Below are 19984 nucleotides of genomic sequence, written 5' to 3'. Positions count from 1 at the left end.
ACTGTCCACTCATCTAACCCACACTTCCTGAGCTTGTCTATGAGGATGTTATGGGAGACAGTGTCAAAAGCCTTGCTGAAGTCTAGGTAGACAACATCCACTGCTCATATATGCTGTTGCATATATATTTTCGGTCTGGAAAAATGAATAAGCATGAAATGTCCATAAACAGAATAAATATCTTCAAGCTGTTACAAAAACATGCTTTATATAAAACAAATAACAGTCATTTTATCCTGCTGCTTTTAAACCACTTTTATAAGTTTTCTCCAGCAAGATTTATGCAGAGTTAACTATATAAAAACCTGACCATCAGGCCTTTTACCCTAAGGGGTACAGAAAGAACAACTGCCTATCTAGTTACGCTTCCCTTCCCATCAAGGCTACTGGAAGGTTCATTCAGATCATGGGCTATACAAACAGCACAAGGAATTACCAATAACGCAAAGAATTACCATTATTTTTTTAATAATGGAGAACATTGGAGAGCCATTATAACCAATATGAGGGGAATGGGACCTCTGAGAGGAGTCATTTTTGTTCCCATATCTGCATGTATAAGTAAATGAAAATCTTTAATTAAATGCCTAAAAAATAAGTTCCAAAGAAAAACATCATGTAGGTTTTGCTGAATTCTGAAAACATTTTTGCAAAGTGTGTGTATGAAGTAGGGACTTTTCTGCTTTGTATTTTTTTATTGGCTGTATGGATTCCTTAACCCTATCCTACCATTGTCTAACATATAGCAAAAGTTACTAAGTACCAAACCTGTCCTCTACTTTGCTCCTACAATCCCCACTGAAATTAAACAGGAATAAGTAAGGGAACAGTTTTTCCTCTGGAGGGTTCTTAAARACTTTCTGGTTACAAATTCTTTACATATAATTACTCACTCTATAAATTATCAGTGTATTCTGTACTGTATTCTGACAACTGTGACCAGAGAAAAACATTTGGATATCCCAAGCGTTCAAATCAACTACTGGTATAACATGGAGCTCATGTTCTTTCATCTATCAGCATGACTGACTTTTTCTGAAGCCAATTCAGAGAAAGGCACTTCAAACAATTAGCAGGAGACTCATCGTCTTCCGGAGGCCAAAACCAAAATTCAAAACAAGGCACTCAGCATTTTTGTTTTGAATCTTTGATTCAAATTCACTGCAGTTCTCTAAGTGATGAAGTACAGTGTGTTCCTACTTCAAACTAAATGGCTTTTTGAACAAAATAGTTCAAAAAAAAAATACATCCAGCTGATTTGGCTTAAACACATATGGATGCAGCAGATGGGATCAAGGTGATACTGTCTCAACTTAATGCATTTTAGTTTCCAAGACAGACTGAGAGGAAACATAGTAGTTTTATATATCATGTAGTTTTATACGTTTAGCACCTCTTGTTGTTGAATCAATTATGGTGATTCCCCTTCTCAGCATAATCTACAAAGGATAAAAAAAACTAGAAGTTTTGTTGAACTCAGATTCAGCTGCATCATATTTCAAAATAAAACTCTCTACAGTTTTGTAAAATACTCTTCATGAATAAAAACTTTCCACACTGCTATGAGGGACTGATGGCAGCAAATCAGATTCATAAAGCACAAACAGCCAGTACAACTAAAAGATCAAATAATGGGAGCAAATATCATGGCAACTGAAGTCAGTGACAAACCTTGCATTAAACCGAGTATAGCTGCAATTTTGTTCCGTTTCCAGGGAACACAAATGCATTACATCAGTTGAGCTGCACTTCCCAATACAACTGAATTGCAGGAGTCGCTTGGTAAATTACACTTGAGTAAGGAGCTACTGAAAACATCATGGACCTCTTACTCTGAAGCCATGCACATTTGTCTCCTACATAAAAGGAAATTTGGGGAATCCAATATATCACAGCTATCATTAATGTGACCTCAAAGCTACTGAGAGAACTAATAAAGATGCAATACACACACACACACACTCTGGAAGGTCACTGGAACCTTTTTTCCAAAGATTTTATTCCACCAGATACATCAAATAAGATGTATTTAATTGTCTTATTGGCTTGTCAGCTACAAAATTTGCCCCACAAATATACTTTGAACTAATGACTAATTTTGATCAAATTTGAGTGAACATTTGATACATATATCAAATGACTTCATGAAAATCAGCAGCTAGGAAGAGGAGAGACACAAACGAGTGGCTGCAGAAAAAGAACAAAAGATGACTTGATAAAGTTGTGGGTTAGATGAGTGGACAGTGAGGTGGATTGAGAACTGGCTGAATAGCAGAGCTCAGAGGGTTGTGATTAGCAGTGCAGAGTCTAGTTGGAGGCCTGTAGCTAGCGGTGTCCCCCAGGGGTCAGTCCTGGGTCCAGTCTTGTTCAACTTCTTCATCAATGACCCGGATGAAGGGACAGAGTGCACCCTCAGCAAGTTTGCTGACGATACAAAACTGGGAGGAGTGGCCGATACCCCAGAGGGCTGTGCTGCCATTCAGAGAGACCTGGACAGGCTGGAGAGGTGGGCAGAGAGGAACCTCATGAAGTTCAACAAAGGCAAGTGCAGGGTCCTGCACCTGGGGAGGAATAACCCCATGCACCAGTACAGGTTGGGGGCTGACCTGCTGGAAAGCAGCTCTGCTGAGAAGGACCTGGGGGTGCTGGTGGACAACAAGTTGACCATGAGCCAGTAATGTGCCCCTGTGGCCAAGAAGGCCAATGGTTAGAAAGAGCATTGCCAGCAGGTCGAGGGAGGTGATYCTCCCCCTCTACTCAGCCCTGGKGAGGYCACATCTGGAGTACTGYRYCCAGTTCTGGGCTCCCCAGTACAAGAGGGATGTGGCACTACTGGACAGAGTCCAGCGAAGGGCTACAAAGATGATTAGGGGACTGGAGCATCTCTCTTATGAGGAAAGACTGAGAGAGCTGGGCCTGTTCAGCCTGGAGAAGAGAAGGCTGAGAGGAGATCTTATTAATGTATACAAATATCTAAAAGGGAGGGTGTCAAGAGGATGGGGCCAGACTCTCTTCAGTGGTGCCCAGCGACAGGACATGAGGCAATGGGCACAAACTGAAAGACAGGAAGTTCCATCTGAACATGAGGAAAAACTTCTCTACTATGAGGGYGACTGAGCACTGGAGCAGGTTGCCCAGAGAGGTTGTGGAGTCTCCTTCTCTGGAGATATTCAAAACCTGCCTGGATGCAATCCTGTGCAATGTGCTCTAGGTGACCCTGCTTGGGCAGGGGGGTTGGACTAGATTATATCCAGAGGTCCCTTCCAACCTCAACCACTCTGTGATTCTGTGACGTCCTACCCATGTTATTAGATAGCAGAGATTCCACAGAGCACAAAGGCTGAGCAGAAAGAAAAGGGTGGGGGCATTGAAGAGAGAAGGAAAAGCTCCAGGAACATCCAGAATTCAAAGATCCAGTCCGCACCGAATTGCTTGGGTTTTGGAGGTTATTGGTCTTTGTCTTACTTGTACTGCTCTGTCACAAGTGCAGAGATGAGCAGATTCCCAGTGTTTCAGCAGAAAAACTATGCAAGCTAAGTAGCTGAAAATATGATAACGTATAAAATAGAAGGACAGCAGTGCTTAGGGGATGCCCAGATTATGTCATTGCTCCAAAAAAGAGAGCATTGTGGCAAAAAATAACAGTATTTGTATTTTAGTGTTTTAGCCAAACAATTCATAGAATACACATGTAATTGTTTTCTTTCAAAACAGCATTATTACCAAACAAGAGGGATAGAAATAAACTGGTTAAAAAAAAAAAGGCTCCCAAAACTGAACTCAAAAGGTTCACTGATCTGTGCATCAGCTGTTATTTATTTGAGATGATAAAACTGAAAGCCGTAACCTTCACATACAAAATTTCACAGCCAAACAATATAAAAGGTAAACATCACTAAGTAAGGAACCATGTACAACTGTTAGCAGTAAAATATAGGAAGTGACTGTTATTCATAACATAAATGTCAGTGCATATGCTTAAAAGGAACATTAGGAACAACAGGAACATAGAAACAATATCCATCATATACTACTTTCTTCATAATCACTGTTCAATTTTTAACAAGCTCATTCATTTCTCCTTACTCCCCCCTTTCCTGACACTCCCTAAAAAACAAGGAATAATCATTTTAACATTCGAGAGCTCTTAAGTTTCTTAAACAGTTTCACAAAGATTTCCAAACTGAAGCAAAGATGCAGGACTGAATTATGAAAACATCCATGAAAAACATCATGTTACACAGCTGAACACTGTTCAAATTCTCCCTCAGTACAGCTTAACACTTCAGTCCTTAAGCAACAGCACAACTTCCTATGGCCAGAACATACCAGCAAACATACAGGAGGAAGAATCTATGGTCTGAAATTTAAAGCACATGGCAATGTTGCTTTTGTAGCTGAATTCACATTAAAAGGTGAAGCAAATAGAAAAAAGCTGAAGACCAGTCTGCTGCAAATTCTAATGCTCGATATAGGTGTGGCTGCAAATGGTAACTGTCCAAGAAACTATGAATTGCAGATACAGTCTAAAAGCATTTGAAGGATATCCTTTTTTTCCCCGTTTTTCTCTTTCATCTTTTTTCTCCTCCCAGTAAGGCTGTGGTAAACTTATCTTTATTGTTCCTGCTATTTTTCAACAAACATAATGCTATTTACTAAAATAGTGATTCTTTCCCTCAATGAAGATTTGTTTATTTAATAAGAACAGCAACAGCAGAAGTAGGGCTAATCAAAATTGATCGCTACCTCACTTCGCAGCTTTAACACAAGCACGTTTAAACTGATTTCACCATTGGCCTTCAACAGAATGATGCAGTGTATGTTTTTCATGCAAAGTTGCTAGATTCTGAGTGTCTGTGACCTGATGATGGAAAATGTTAAGCACAACAGCAAATGAAGTCACTGGAAGCTATGGAAACGTTTCTCTTTGAATCATTAAGGCAAAGTGGTCTGGTAGAGGGATCCCAGGTTTAGAAGTCAGGTCTTGAATTCTAAGTCTGGTTCTGCCGTTGATCTACTTCATAGCCACTTTTCCAATTTCAGTTGTTTCCCCAAATTAAAAATAAAGATGACAGAGGTCACCAAGTTGGGTGTTAGTGAAACCTGATCAACTTCCAGGTCTGTTTAGAGGACCAGTCAGTGCTCATCCAGTACTTTGCAGAGACAAAAGTTTTAATGAGTTTCAGCTTACCTCCAGTCACTGGCATACCCAAAATTGGTATTTGGTATTGGTATTTGTGACTATTCTTGCACTTCTGTCTAATCCTCTTCACATTCTTCAGTAATATGCAGAGTCTGATATTGCCCCAGAGTCCAGTAAAAATTAATGCCCGCAAAAGCTAAATGCAACAACAGGAAGTAAATAAAATAGAAAAGCCCATAAAGCAACTAGTAATTTCACGTTCTGTGGAGGGTCTACACTGCAGAATTGAAAGGACTCAGGTCTTGTTGGGGGGGAAAAAATATATATATATACACTGAGTAACACTTCCTACCATSAACAACTGGCATCTTCTATACTTGGTGAAGTACTGGGCAAATGAAGCAAAAGTGCGGTGGGGAAAAAAAAAACTATTAACTGAGCATCCAATTAGAGACTTTCATAATGCTGACATCCAAGATGGCAAAATCTAAGTTACGGAAGTAATGCTATTTTCTGTCTCTGAAGAAGAATACCACCTTAAATGCTTTAAACATAAGCTTCAGAAAATAATTTGAAAGTGTATCAACACTTTAAGGCACACATCCTCTCCCTTCTTAAGCCTGCTCTGTTTTAATTCAGAGCAGGTCCTCAATCTAGTTCACCATGCGGCCACAAGAGTGTGCCTGCACAGGGGAGGAGGACACATGTATAGGAAAGAGTGGCCTTAGGGAAGAAGAATGAGGCCATTTCTTTGGAGTGTTAGTTTATGTCAACTTAAAGTGCTTGCCTGACCCCACAGTGAACTTATTCAGGAAGTTAAGCAGCAGAAAACTTACCCTACACACCAAAAAGTCAGCAGGTTTGCCACCATCTCAGCTCCCTGAACCAGCTTGCTTTGGGGTCAGACATGTTTCAGCACTAATAGAGAGAAAGGGGAAGGAAGCAAGTAGTTGCAACAGTTTAAACCCTCATTGCTCCTAGCAGGCTCTCACAACCTGCTTCAAGCTTACCAGCTCCAGAACAGGACCCAAGGTCACTACTGCAGTCTGTTCATCAATTACTGCAGTCTATAGCTCAATGTATTAGCAGAAATTCACCTCCACATGCATCCCATGTTATGAAGCCAAACGATGTGCTTGAGCCTTTCTTCTGCTATCTCTGCTAAGCTGGTAAGGACTTCGAGCAGAGAATGGTAGATTAGGTGTGGCAGCTGCCACTGGTAAACTTGCTAGAGCTCATTTCTCAGAGTTCTAAAGCCTACCAAAACAATATTGGTTTAAACCAATATAAAAGTTTTTAAATGGACTTTCAGATCAGTTTGAAAACTCAGTTCCAAGTTCTAAATTGAAGTCTAGCACAAGGCAGTTCCATATTTAAACAAACCTTACGCCACATTCCACTTACCAGTTTATGTTTTAACAAAAGGATTTCATCTCAGCATTGCCCAAAATAATTGGGTAACTGTTCTCACATTCTCTTTTCAATTATGATAAATGTAACAGATTTTAACTTCCTTATCATTCCTCCCTTCAGTTCTATAAGCATTAATAGAACTGTTTTCAAACAAGAAAAACAAAAACCTCCTTTTACAAGTGCTTGGAAAAAAGTGTTTCTTGGCACTACAGAATGGCAAGTTGCTTTGATTCAAGCACAAGGTTGTTAAAACAAGATGGTGCAAAGTGCTAAGAGAGTGGTTCAACATTTCAAAAAGAACGTATACATAGCTGAATGAACCAAAACAAATAAAAAGTTAGTCTTGCAGCCAAATCAGAAGCTACCAACTGCAACATCACCTTGTCAACAAGAATCAAGACTTGTCATGGACTAGTAAGAGGACATCCTGCCCATTTTCAGCAAAGTAACACATTGACATCAGCTATATTCACAATACATCCATGGCTAGAGCCATCTGGGACAATTTATGTTAATAGACATGAAAAAGGGACATACAGTCTATATTGAGCCAGATTTATGCTTTAATAAATGGTCAGAAAAAAAAAAGGAACAAGGTGGACAAGTTATTAAATTACAAATCAAGCTTAAAATAAAACACTGGATAGAACACTAAAACTTTCAGAGTGACCTAGTAAAATAATGGTGAAAGACAGGGCCAGCTGGCATATACAAGGGAATGTTAAATAGAAGTTAGCCAGTCAATAAAGATAATATTAAACCACAAAAAGTGAAGAAATATATGAAAAGGTTATCTTTTAGTACATTCATAAACTATATAAAATTCACTACGCACTCTTTATATTGTTATTAAAAAGAAGATAGTTAAGCAGAAAGAAAAGGTTTGTGACATTAAAGATAACCCTCATGCTTAAAAAAGCCCAAACCTTATACTTCAGTGAAAGGATTTCTTCAGAATTTGACAATTTACTGAGTGATATTTACATAGCAAGTCTCTCATCTACCCCAAGAAGAAACATTTTAGAGTTTAAAAATAGCTTTCTCTAAAAGGATAAACATTTTCTTCCGCTTTTATCACATTCCTTTCAGCAATAAAATTGTTCAGTGTCTCTTACCATTTCAACTTTTTTCTCTATTTCTGAATCCTAGCCCTTCAATACTACTGCCATGGTTGGATCAGCCATCATCATTTTTCTTTAACATAAAGTACGTGCCATCTACACACACGCTTCATTCATACTTGTCAAGAAGTTTTGTTTTCCCTTTCCCCTATGAACATTCATTTACAAATTTCCAGACACAACTTTTAAGAAGCCTTCCAGAGCAGCAAGTTGAGGAAACACAGACAAGCTAAATACTTGCCCACAGTCAGGCAGCAAGCTACATCTCCCAGCAATGGTCTCCTATTCACCGGACACATCTTTCATTCAGGAATTTGTAGAACCTGTGGTTCAGGCTGGGGGAGCCTGCTTCTGTGGTGATTTTGGTCCACAGAAACAAGGTCTGCCCTCGTGCCACAAGTGGTAGAAAGATTCCTCTGCTGCTCCATACAGCTATGTCCCTGTACTAGCAAATAAAACAGAACAGAGCCTGTTCTCCAGCCACAAAATGCAGCAGCATTATGCAGCCTGTGTCCATATAGCTAAACTCTTCCCCTGACAAGAGGTGGGAAGAGACAAGCACCATTCCCCACTGCATTTTCGGAACAGCCCCTGGCCTTCGCTTTCTCCCAACCCACATGCAGGCTGTATTTAAGAGAGTATTAGCTAGGCATTGGTCAGAATTGGACCAGGGAGCACACTAAAAATTAAGCAGTATGGACAGTTACAGGGCTAGAGCTTGAGTCCACATCCTATCTGTGTTTAGTTGACAAGTATAAACACAGCATATAGCTCCAATGAAAGTCCAAAAAAGGTTTGAAAGAAACAGGCAATATACAAGCACATTCCTACCCACAAACAGCCTATGAAAGTTCCTACAACATGCCAGATTATCCTATTCTCTGTACCACAAGAATGAAGCCAGCAGTTGCACGGGGAATGCACTGTTCTATAAACATTGGAGACTGCAAGTCGCCCATACTCTCTGGCCTTTTGAAAGCACTTCTCAAGAGGACACCTCTAACCCCAAGGGCCTCTCGCATTCATAATCATGAACTGAAGGCCACAGAAGCGCATTCCAAGACTCAAGACTTCTGAGAAAGGAGCTTCCCAAGGGTAGTTGTCTCAGGAGTCTCTATTGGTGAAAACCGAAGTCTGAAGAAACAGGAACAGTGACACACATCCACTTAAAACTGATCTGCTCCCAAGCACGAGACACACAGGAGCTTGGCATGATGAAACCCAAGCATAAGGGCTAAGGCAGCGCCTGTTTTAAGAACAGATTACTTCTGTTTCCTGTTACATCAAACGGTAACTTTTATCAGTCCTACGTTTGCTTAAAGAAAAAAAAATAGAAGAAAAAAAATCCTACTGACATCACACGCTTAGGGCTGGGCAGACAGTGGCAGATTAGGAAATACAATGAGTCACTGCAAACACAGAGCACATAGGAAGGGTTTTCAAACTGCTGTGCAAAATGTAGTCTTACAAAGAAGAGACAACACAGGCAAAGTGAACTACACCAGAACTAGAGTAACAGCAACACAGAGACCAAACAAAACACCTGGGGAAAATAAAAACATTGTAAAAAGGACAGGGAAAGAGACAGGCACACTGTGGGAAGGGACAAAATCCACACAGAATTCAGCAATCAAGAAGGAAACATCAACTAAAATAAGCTGATGGGTGGACAAGGAGGAAATAATATTAAGCAGAGAAACAGATAAGACCGAGAGAGAAAGAAAGCGATGTAAAGACAAAGCACAGATAATAGGGCTACGCTCCAAAAAAGAATTCACTCAGGAAAAGTTTCCAAGGTATCTGTATATGCACAAAAGAAACACAAAATATAAATACAACAAAAAGTGTTAAGTGAAAGAATGATTTATCATAAGCTTAACTGAAATGTGTTAGGAAAAAAATTATTAGTGAAATAAAAACCAAGGCATGTAACTTTTTTAGGAAAAGTCAATCAGAAGAGAGAATAGTAGCTTTACCCAGTTTGTAAGTAAATAAAATGAGACACTATTGAAGAAATACAACGCACAAACAAAGCTTAGACAGTGAAGAAAACTACAAAGGAATGAACAGGCCAAACAGCCATCGTAATTCAGGCATCTTATTCTCTGAGCCAGAGTACCCCAGCGTTGCAGAAATGCTACTAAAACATCTAGGACAGAGAAAGTGGTATTTTTCCTGCCAATTATGAAATTTCCCTAGAGGGTGAAGCAAAACAAACTATACTATTAAAGGGACGAAGCAGTGCTTATCAGTAGCCAGAAATGTCTGCTGTTTCAGGGACATGATTCAAGATGGATCAGAAGTATAATTAAAGATGCAAGGGTTATGTACAATGTCGCTAGAACTTGGGATCCCAAAGTTTTCTTTCCTTTAGGAACTATTCATGGCTTGACATTAGGGGATTTTTTCGACGCAAGTGGAAGGGTAAGAGGACGGAAGAATGCTGGAATTATTAACAGCTGAATAAACTTTGTTAAGTACAGCTAAACTGCACAGGAGTCTGGTGATGATGCAAAAGCAAGGAATCAGATCAATAAGCACTAACAAAAGCATTAAACCTTCACAGTTTCCAGCAGGAAGGTGGATTAACTGGTCTCAAATTCTGACAATTTCTTCTTTAGGTCCCAACATCAAAGAAGGTTGAGACTACTACTGCTGCCGCTATGTTGGCTTTTTTTATTATCGTTTTAATTAGAAACCACTTAGAGTAAGTATCAGTTCTGTAAAACAACGCAATAAGTAATATCCAAAAGCCTTACCTTTTGGTATTTTTTGAGCCGGAACTACTTTAGAAAGCCTCCAAATGATACATAGCCCCCAATTCTAGTCCTGCAGAGCTGTAAGAYTTGGCATCTCTTAGTAATTTTACATTTTATAGTTAAAAATACCACTCATGCAGACTAAAATTTGCTATTGATGCATTTTCCAAAGAACATGAAATTTAGAAATGAAATTAAAAAAAAAMCCTATAATTTCTGTTTTCTTAATGCCACCTATGACAAGAGGCTTAGGGACTGAGAATTTAGAAAGCTCTCAGTGGCATAAATTACTGGGAGGATATGTAAGACCGGCTTAATTCCATAATAAAGGAGTTCCCTGTTAATACGTAAATACCATTTTTTGAACTAATACAAAGTATTCATACACCTTCCAAGGCTTTTTAACTAAGAACACAATTAATTTACATACTTCTAAGTTGGAAAAAGGTGTTCTCAGTGCACGCTAAAAATAAAGATTAATCAAATTGCCATAAAAATTCAGAACTTGTTAACCAGATTTCCCTTCTCCCCCTATAAAAACACTGTGAGCATTTTGGATTGTTCATTTTTCAATAAAATCAAGATTGTGAATCTATACCTACCTTTTGAACTCCTACTGTCTGTTCAAGCATACAACAGATCAACACATTAAGTCTGGTGTAGCAGAAGCCAAACTCTCCTACAAATATCAGTAAAGCTTCTTCTTCCCATACTAATTATGACAGCCTGACTAAAAGTGATGATAAAACAAGGGAAATATGCCACTTTCTCAAATGCTTTAAAAAAAGGGGGGGGGGGGAACAAGTGACAAAGAGACTTAAAAAAACAAAAACAAAACATAAAAACTCCCAAGATGAAAATCCTGTTTCCTCATCTTGAAACAAATTAGAAGGGGGGGGGAAAAAATCATTTAATGGAAGAGGTCAAAGCTGAGGCTTGATTCGACTTTCAGTTTCCTCACTGAACCACATCAGCTTGTCACATCCCACTAGAGARGCAAGACTTAGCTCTGAGAGCCTGCAGATGGTGAAAGAACAAAGTTCTGCAAGGAGCTGCCTGTCAATCAGTAGGTGGCACTCTTCAAGCTCTGACAGGATGAAATCAAGTAACAGCACAACTGAGGACGCATTATACAGTAAAGACTGGATTTTTAGGAGAGATATCAAAAAGTAGTATTGAACGATTTTAGCTGTAACTGCCACCCATGGGGGAATGCAATGGCTGCACTTCAACCATATATAAAGCAATCCTTGTACCTAATCTCTGAAGTTCCTAATTATAGTTATTAAGTGATAAACATTTAGGATGAACATTACTGTATACTGGCATACTAAAACCAGTACTTTGTGAAACTGTTACATCTGCACAGAATACTTTGACTTGAGTCTTCATAATTAACTCTAAGGCTGCACTCACCATTTGCTGACTGATAAAAAGATATTATTTCAACAAAACAAAGTATAATTAAAATTTAGATTTTGTCACAGCCATTGTTCAAAGCTGGATGACAAATTTGTTGCAACAAATGGAATATGAGACTAAATATTTTGGAACAAAATACAAATTGCTACTTTTGTGATATTTACTAGTGAATAGGCAGCCCATACACCAAAAGATTCATCAACTGCTTTTAGAGTTCAAAACAATACAAGATATTACAAAAATGAAAACATCATTCCATAGAACAGGTGTAAAATTATCTGCCCTTGCAAATAGTGTTTCTTCATTTAACAAATACAGACATACTTTACAGTATTTTAGAGATTCAAATCAATACAAGTTACTGCCAAACTGATAAAACAGTAAAAGAAGAACAGATTTGGTAGCAAAGTTTGAGTACAGGTACTTGCAATTAAAACAACCAGCAGAGGGAGTATAAAAACAAAACATAAAAATTCCAAACAGCCCTTTCTCTTTTTAATTTTTTTTTAACTTACAATCTTAAATTTCCTTTAAAGTGATTATAACAGTGCAAAAAGTGCAAATTTCAAAATATGAAAAAACATCCACTTAAAGTATTAAACATGACTAGAAACTATAATATTTTTTAAGTAGTATTAGTAAATTTACCTCACATTAGCCCCGCCCAAACTGAAATCCCATGATTTTAATCACAGTGAAGACTAACATTGATCAACAAGCTGCATAAGCCATTTCTAAGTTATAAACCCTCCTCACCACACAGTCTCATTTTATGAATCTAAAACTAAATTTGTGTTTCAAGAATGGTATGTATCATCTACTTGTATTAGGCTACAGCATAAGATGTTAAAACTGAACAAAAGGTAGCACTGATCTGTACAATACATGATTTAGAAGTGATTAAGCCAAGTATTTACCCTAGATTCTTAGTGCAGATGAGTGTTCATATGACTATTTCAAAGTCAAGTCAAAGTCATGTATTTACAGAAATAAACACCTGTCTTCACTCTTTCAAGTTTTCACCAGATCCAACCGATGAGCAGCTTAAATGCCAACAAAAGGAGGAAGGACATAAACAGGGGTGATTAGAGACTTTGGTCTTGTTCCAAAACCTTAAATGAACAGCCATCCTAATCTAAAAAATGATGAAGACCATCACCCAACTCAGGTACATTATCCCACTGACCATTAGCTGTGTGCCTTGTGCATAATCATTTCTTCCACAGTGCATCTTAAACAAGGAACAAGCCCCTGAGAGTTAACTCTGAAGGATTTACCTCCTTTCTCAAGGCCTGTGAGTACTATGTACCCCCAAGACATCAGGCAAACACGGACAACAGAGCTGAGAAGTCAAAGGGACAGAGGATTAGTTATTTCAAATGTAAACTGCATGCTTTATGGACYACAGTTTGCAAAAACACCTTAGATAAATGTATACTCTTTCGATGTTAACTGCTCACATCCACAGTTTCTATTCCCCTGGCTTTCAGTTGTGTTTATTTGTCCATTTTCTTCCACTTTCTTCCTAATTAAAACAGCAGTGCTTCAGAGCAGGATACATGCTGCTCCTGTATGTTCGTGCAAAGCCTGGCATTACAGAGTGCCAGTGCTTGATGGGGGCCACAATGACATCATGTACAATCGCAAATATACACTGCTTTAGGGACAATTTTGCTTCTCTAATCAGTACAGAGCCAGAACCCCTGGGGGTGAAACCCAGGGACTATTCTGTTTTCCACATCAGCAACTAAATTTTAAGGAAGATTTAATTACAAAACCAAATTCTGTCCACCTTTCCACACGAGATTCACTGCTGAAGATCAGCATTTGGCTTAAAAAATCCTGATTACAGGTAATGAATACACAAACCAGGAGTAAGAGGGTTAAGTCAAGATTAACTTTTCAGTTAGCCCAAGTAACAGGAACACTTTAAGCTTTATTTAAATTTAAAATTGCCATTTTTCCCTTCAACTACAGATCCCCCCTTCATATACTCTTCCTTAGAGTTTTACACAGTCTTAAAGTCTGTCACAATTAAGTGCAAGATAAACTTGCTGCATCACAAAGAAAAGCACATAAAACATGATTTTATGTAAAATTATCAATATGCCAGTAATATTCCCAGAAGTACAAGCCCCCATCCTGTAAAATACTCATACCTGTGAATAGACTCAAGAGACACAGATGAAACATGCTACACACCTGCAGCTTGAGAGACTTTGCTTGTAGAACAAACATGGGATGCTTTCGTGAAGATAAGGCATCTCACAAAAACCTGGAATGCCTGGCAACTTGCAGTATCCTAAATATGGTAGAAACCCACTGGAGAATTGATCCAGGACTGTAGATACATTTCCTCAACACATTATTTTGCACCAAATTACACATTTAAAAAATTAGGAACAACCACACACACGGGGTCTACATAAGCTTCTACAGTCAGTCCAGTGCTTTATTCAGAACCATAAGAAAATCAAAAACAGCTATGGCACAAACTGAATACTGCAGAATCTGAAATTGTAATAACAACAATCATGTTCTAAGAAAATTTGGAGAGCCTGACCGGACTGCATGCAAGTAGAAAAAGGTCCAGACAAGAAGGAATAATACTTTCCCAGCAGTTTCATTGCTTTCCAGTCTTGAAGACTCTGTTAGGTCACTTTTAAGTCTCCCCTTCAAAAAAAATCATCTCCCCGCAGAACTCACCACTTCCTCTGTAAAAATATTTAGACTTTTTTGTCCCCAAAGTCTAACAGAATATTTATGGATATGTGTATGATTTAGAATCTGAAATACCATTCCAGAACCAGTAAGAGCTATGAGACATTGCACATTATCTGCATTATTCTACATGATCTCACCCTCTTCAAAGCAATAATAGTCTTCCTGTTGTACTGTAACCAGTATTGTGTACAGTACTCCAAAAACAGTCCAACAAGTGCTCTTTGCAATAGCTGCACTGTAACTGAATAGTATCTTATTTGACTTCCCTCCACTCCACCTCTTTTTTCAGCCTGGTTTCCTAAGGAAATCAGCCTTATGCAATCACTTGGAGGGTGTACACATATGTATGTATGCATGCTTGCATATGAATCTCTGTCTGCCTGACCTTACTATCTCTTGAACCCCTTGGCCAGTTTCAATCACATTCAATACAGGATTAGAGATCGTACACATTGCAGTTCTTGAAAGTTTCATGAGACAGGCAGCAGAGGACAGAAAAGTGGCTCCACAGAGAGAGAGGCTGCATGTCTTATTAGAGATGTCAGTAAGCTCACAGGGAAAAGAGCTGTTCTGCCCCTTTCCTGCCTGCAGGAAAATCTTCAGTCAGAGGTCACTATCAGTCAAACATGAGCAAGTTTTTTCTGTTCAAGTGTTCATAAAATTGCTTAAGTTGAAGCCACTACTTCTTTTAAAATGGTACAGGTCTGTGTACAGAGCTGATGTTTTCCATGCGTTCTTTTTCTTGGTCTAGATTGCCCTACATGACATGTTCTCTGGCTCTGTCCCTTACTCCCAAGCCTACTTTAACACATCAGAGTTGTACTACATCCATGACTAGTGTTTCACACCTCTCAACTGCAGAGAAAAAAAAACTGTAAGAGCTTAAGAATCCCTTGAGGCCCTAACACTAAACATGTAACAATGTAATCAACTATTACAGAAAGTCTCAAAAAGACAATGCTTTAAATATAAAACTATCTTTATACACCTCTCCCATATAACAGAATACAACCACACTTGTAGGCTATTACACTTAAGAAAGTTGTAAGGGATTAAGACAAATAGAGGTTTCAGCTGACATCTCTACAACTCTTCTGTCCTCTCAAAATACATACATGCATGAACTAAATACTATTTACCTGTATCCAAAAAGCCGTAAACGTGAAGGTACACCAAGAGATTAAAATGCAAGTTGAGAGACACTTTAAGGGATAAACCTACGATTTAATAAAATATCACACAAAAATCCCCAACCAACCACAGCTGTTCAAAGACAACCTAAGGATCAAAACATGGGGGGGGGGGGGCTTCTTGATTAGTTAGAGCTATTTCAGCCCGAATATGCTCACCGCTTTGAAATTCATTAATTCCGAGACTAAACTCGGTAGGAGCAAGTTCCCCGGCACACGCGGCGGAGCGCTGGCGATGTGGGGCTCGCAGCAGGGCACGGCCAGCCTGGCCCCGAGGGGGGTTCGGCCCGAAGCCCCGGCTGCTGCGGGGAACCGGCCGCGCTGCCCGGGCGGCGTCGCGGGGCGCCCACCCGCCGGCTCGCCGAGGCGCAAATTATCAATGAAACGCCTCGGGAACGTGAATGCCGGCGGCTCGGCTCGGCGAGGCAGCGGCGCAGGCAGGCACGAGGCCGGCGCAGGGCGAGCCCCCAAGGGGGAGCCGGCCGCACCGCTATGAATGGGGAGTTTCTGCAATGCGAAACCCTCCTCCCCTTTCACAACCGCCGCCTCAGCGGCTCGGGCCGGCCGGCGGCTCCCCCCGCTCACCGCGGGGAGGAGGAAGGGCCCCGCACAGGCACTTACCGAGCCGTCCCCGGCGACGCAGAGCCGGCTGTTCTCGCCTCCCCACCACCTCCTGACACCGGGTCAGCGCACCCCCCGCCCTCGGACTTGGTGCGAGTTTGTGAGGGTTTCGCCGGCAGCGGAAGACGCTCGCTGCTAAGTGCCCATTATTGAACGCGTCAATGCCCCATTTATCCCGGCTTCCCCGCCAGTCGGTCACTTATTCCCATTACAGCACCAGCCCCCAACAGCAAGAAGCACGTTTCCTCTCCGGCTTGTCGTCCGCTTTGCAATGAAGCCACGGCCAGAAGGAGACACTCAATGCCAAAGCAGGATCAAAACCACTGAATTTGCATGCATGTGGCAGATCCGACAGGAGATGCAAAAAGGAGCAATACAGATCACCCTTTTCCGTCCTCATTCGCTTCTTTTCTTTCTGTCAACTGCCGATACCATAATGCTTCCTTATTGCTACTTCAGGTAAGTAAAGGGAAAAGTCTCCATTCCCGTACATATCATTCCCGATCAAATTAAGCATGCACCAAGTAAAAAGCTGATGCACACATACACCGAGTTACGTCTGATTCCGAAACGATGCAGAAATCCCCGATGCATGAACAGGTAGCTCCACAAAGAGCACTCGGTTACATCCAGCATCCCCTTTGTCCGTGCATCCTCAACACCCACCCGGCCGCTCCTCCATGCGTCCACGCACGTCCCACGCACACAACCCCTTTGTGTCTTCGCCTCCCCCCACTCACAAAGAAATGCCCTATCCTCAACGCATGCACCCTGCCTCGGACACAGCCCTTCACCGTCCCCGAGACATGCGCGACTCAGGGCCGGGCACAGCGCTCCGGTACCTACTTGTGCTCAAGAAACAGTCTGTAAACCTCCTAAAGCAGCCTGCAGAATTAGATCCATCTTCCATGTCTGGCCCTAGGAGCAGGGAAGACGAGAAGGAGAAGAAGGCGCCTCTCTGCCGCTGCTGCCGCCTAGGAGTCCTGCTCCTGCCGGGTCCGTCGCCTCCTCGGATCCCGTCGCCGCGGGCTGCTGCTGCAGCACCGAGGGAATTGCAGGACCACAGGCGAGAGGCGGCCGGGGAAAGGAGAAGCCGAGACCGGTGCTGCCGGGGGCCGCCGGCTGTGGAACGGAGCAGCAAGCTCTGGATAGAGGAAGAACAGAACAGTCTCCTCCTGCCGCTGCCGCCTGGATGGGCGATCAAGTGAGCTGCTGCTGCTCCGCCAACATCTCTTCCTCCTCCTCCTCCTCCTCCTGCCGCTCTCGCTGCCTCTCCTCCTCCTTCCCTCCCTTGGAGACTTGTGAGGTTAAAGGAAGACGAGGAGGGGAAACGAGGAGGCGGCGGCAAGAAGTAAAAAGAAGATGGAGAAGCGGAGGAAAAGGAGGGGATTGGAGCGAGGAAAGGAGCCGCTGCCGCTCTGGGGACGATGCTGGCGGAGGCGGCTGTCCCTGCAGCGCGGCTCCTGCTGCTGGTGGTTGTTAGGCGGACAGAGAGGGAGCTGCAGGCAGCCGAGCCGCCTCCAGGAGCGGGGGGAGGAGGAGGAGGAGACCCGCCGCTGCCTCCACCTCCACCGCTCTGGCCATGGGAGTGGAGCGGGCGGCTGCCGGAGCCGGGCTTTTCCCCTGCTGCTGCAGTTAGGGGGGCCGGGGGGCGGGATAAGATCCGCTTCTCCGGGTTGGACATGCTTCCGCTCTTCCCTCCCTTTCGCGGTAGTTTAAGGCAGGACGCCTAGGAGAGATACCAGAGTAAAGAGAAAGGGAAAACAGAGAAAGGAGGGAGCACAACGAGAGGCAACCGCGGCTCAGTCCTTCGTTCCCTCCGGCAACCCCCAGACAGTATTTCCTCCGCACCCCGGCTCCCCTCCCTCCCAAAATCTTCACATTTCCGTTCCCCCTTTAGGCTGGAGGGGGACGCGGCGCTGCTGACCGCGAAGCGGTTCCAATCCCCTTTTAAAGTCCGCTTTTCCTCATGCTCCCACCTCGCATTCAAGACAAGAAAACAGCAACAATCTGTATTTTCTTCTATGTAATGCAAATATTGCCGTCTATGTGCGTGCGCGTCTGCAAAGAGGCAGATAAAATCACTGCAGTGCTGCTTCCAATACCAACCCCAGCCGTCAGAAAACGCCCACTGGCGGAGCAATCGCTTCCCAAGCTGCCTCCCTTCCTCTCATTACCAACCACACACAGAGGAGCTACAGCACAACGGTTACCTAAAGGGAACGCGGAGAGCGCGAGGGACACGAGAAGAAAGAGATCCTCCCTATGCGGCCTCATTATTTTAAACAGATATTTCCAGCCTCTGAGATCAAGAGGCAGACGCTCTGCGACGACTGCGAGGAAGACGCTAAGGAGCCGACCCTCAATTTCGGTGAAGCATCACACCCCCTTGCTCCACCAACATTCAGACGGTCCCTCACAGATAGCGCTCCGCATCGCACGTGTTTGTCTCACACACGCCCCCTCCCCCCCCCCCGGGTTTTACTAAGCGCACACCGACCTACCTTTCACCCCTGAGCACCAGCCCTCCAAGCCACGCAGTCCTCCGAGGGGCTTCGTCAGGCGCGGCCCCAGGTGCGGCGGGGCGCCTCACACCTGCGGCGACTCCGCGTCTGCCAGCGGCCCAGCTCCGCATTCACAGACGGCACCGCTCACAAGCGGAGCCGGGCGCGCCGCACGCCCGAGTTTGCGGCGGGATACGAGGGCACGCGGGCTCCTGCCGGGCAGCCGAGCCACCAGGCTGGCGCAGCCCTCTTGAACGTCCCGCCAACGCACACCAGCCGCCGGGGCTCATGCGGTGCCCGCCACCCCGCTCCGCCAGCCCGGGCGCAGCGCGCCGGGRCCCGTGGCACGGCGCCTCGGCGGCCCTCAGCGGAGCGCCCCCTGAGGAAACGCCCGTCCAGGGCAGCCCCGGGAGGAAGCTGGAAACGGAGCGGGGCCGAGGACTCCGCTAGGAGCCCCCAGGCCCCTTATTTCGTTTGCGCCCTGAACTCGCTCTGCCCTCAGCGCCAGAGGTGGGAGGGGAGGGCGAAGCGCGTCCCGCCGCAGCCTACCTCTGGCAAAAGGGAAGGGCGCCAGCGTCGCCAGCCAGCGGGGGGCTGCGGCCAGCCCGGCCCCCCGCCGTCACCCTCCGCTCCAGGCGCCGGCCCGGGGGGAGCCGAGGACACGCCTGCGCCCCAGTCGAACGCGGCCGTTGAAGAGCCGTTGCCCCGCACGGCGCCAGGCAGCCTAACGGAACCCAACGGCGGCGGCGCGGGCGGGCTCGCCGCTCTCCCGAGGCGGCTTCTCCCCGGGCTCGCAGTCCCCTGGCCCGAGGCCGCGCGGGGCCCTGCGCTCACCTGGCCGGCGCCACCCTTCCCTCCCCAAACGGCGGCGGCCCGGCAGAGGGAACCCTGCGCACAGCCCGTGCCCGGGCCGCGCCACCTGGCCCGCAGGGGCAGGGCAGGGCAGCGCGGCTGCCCCAAGCCGGCGAGCCTCTGCGGGGCTGCGCGGCCCCCCCTCGCCGGCCGGGCGGAGGAAACGTCCCGCGGCGAGGACGGGCGGGACTTCTCCTCTCCGCGGCGTCCTCCGGCCACGTACCTGCGCGGGGCT

The 19984-nt window shown here is 44.0% G+C and overlaps 1 protein-coding gene across 1 annotated transcript in view; it reads right to left on the bottom strand.

Moving 5' to 3' along the window:
* The window catches only part of PDE10A (phosphodiesterase 10A), a 200115-nt gene extending 182038 nt beyond the window's left edge, over nt 1-18077 (bottom strand). Inside the window, exon 1 of the mRNA XM_026070001.1 lies at nt 17240-18077. Coding sequence (XP_025925786.1) covers nt 17240-18077 — 838 coding nt within the window. The remainder of the gene's footprint in view (nt 1-17239) is intronic.
* Nucleotides 18078-19984: the final 1907 nt, after the last annotated feature.

The sequence above is a fragment of the Apteryx rowi genome, unplaced genomic scaffold, assembly GCF_003343035.1.
Source record: "Apteryx rowi isolate R43461 unplaced genomic scaffold, aptRow1 scaffold_300, whole genome shotgun sequence".
NCBI classification, from domain to species: Eukaryota; Metazoa; Chordata; class Aves; order Apterygiformes; family Apterygidae; genus Apteryx; species Apteryx rowi.
This window is presented reverse-complemented; position numbering and strand designations above follow the sequence as displayed.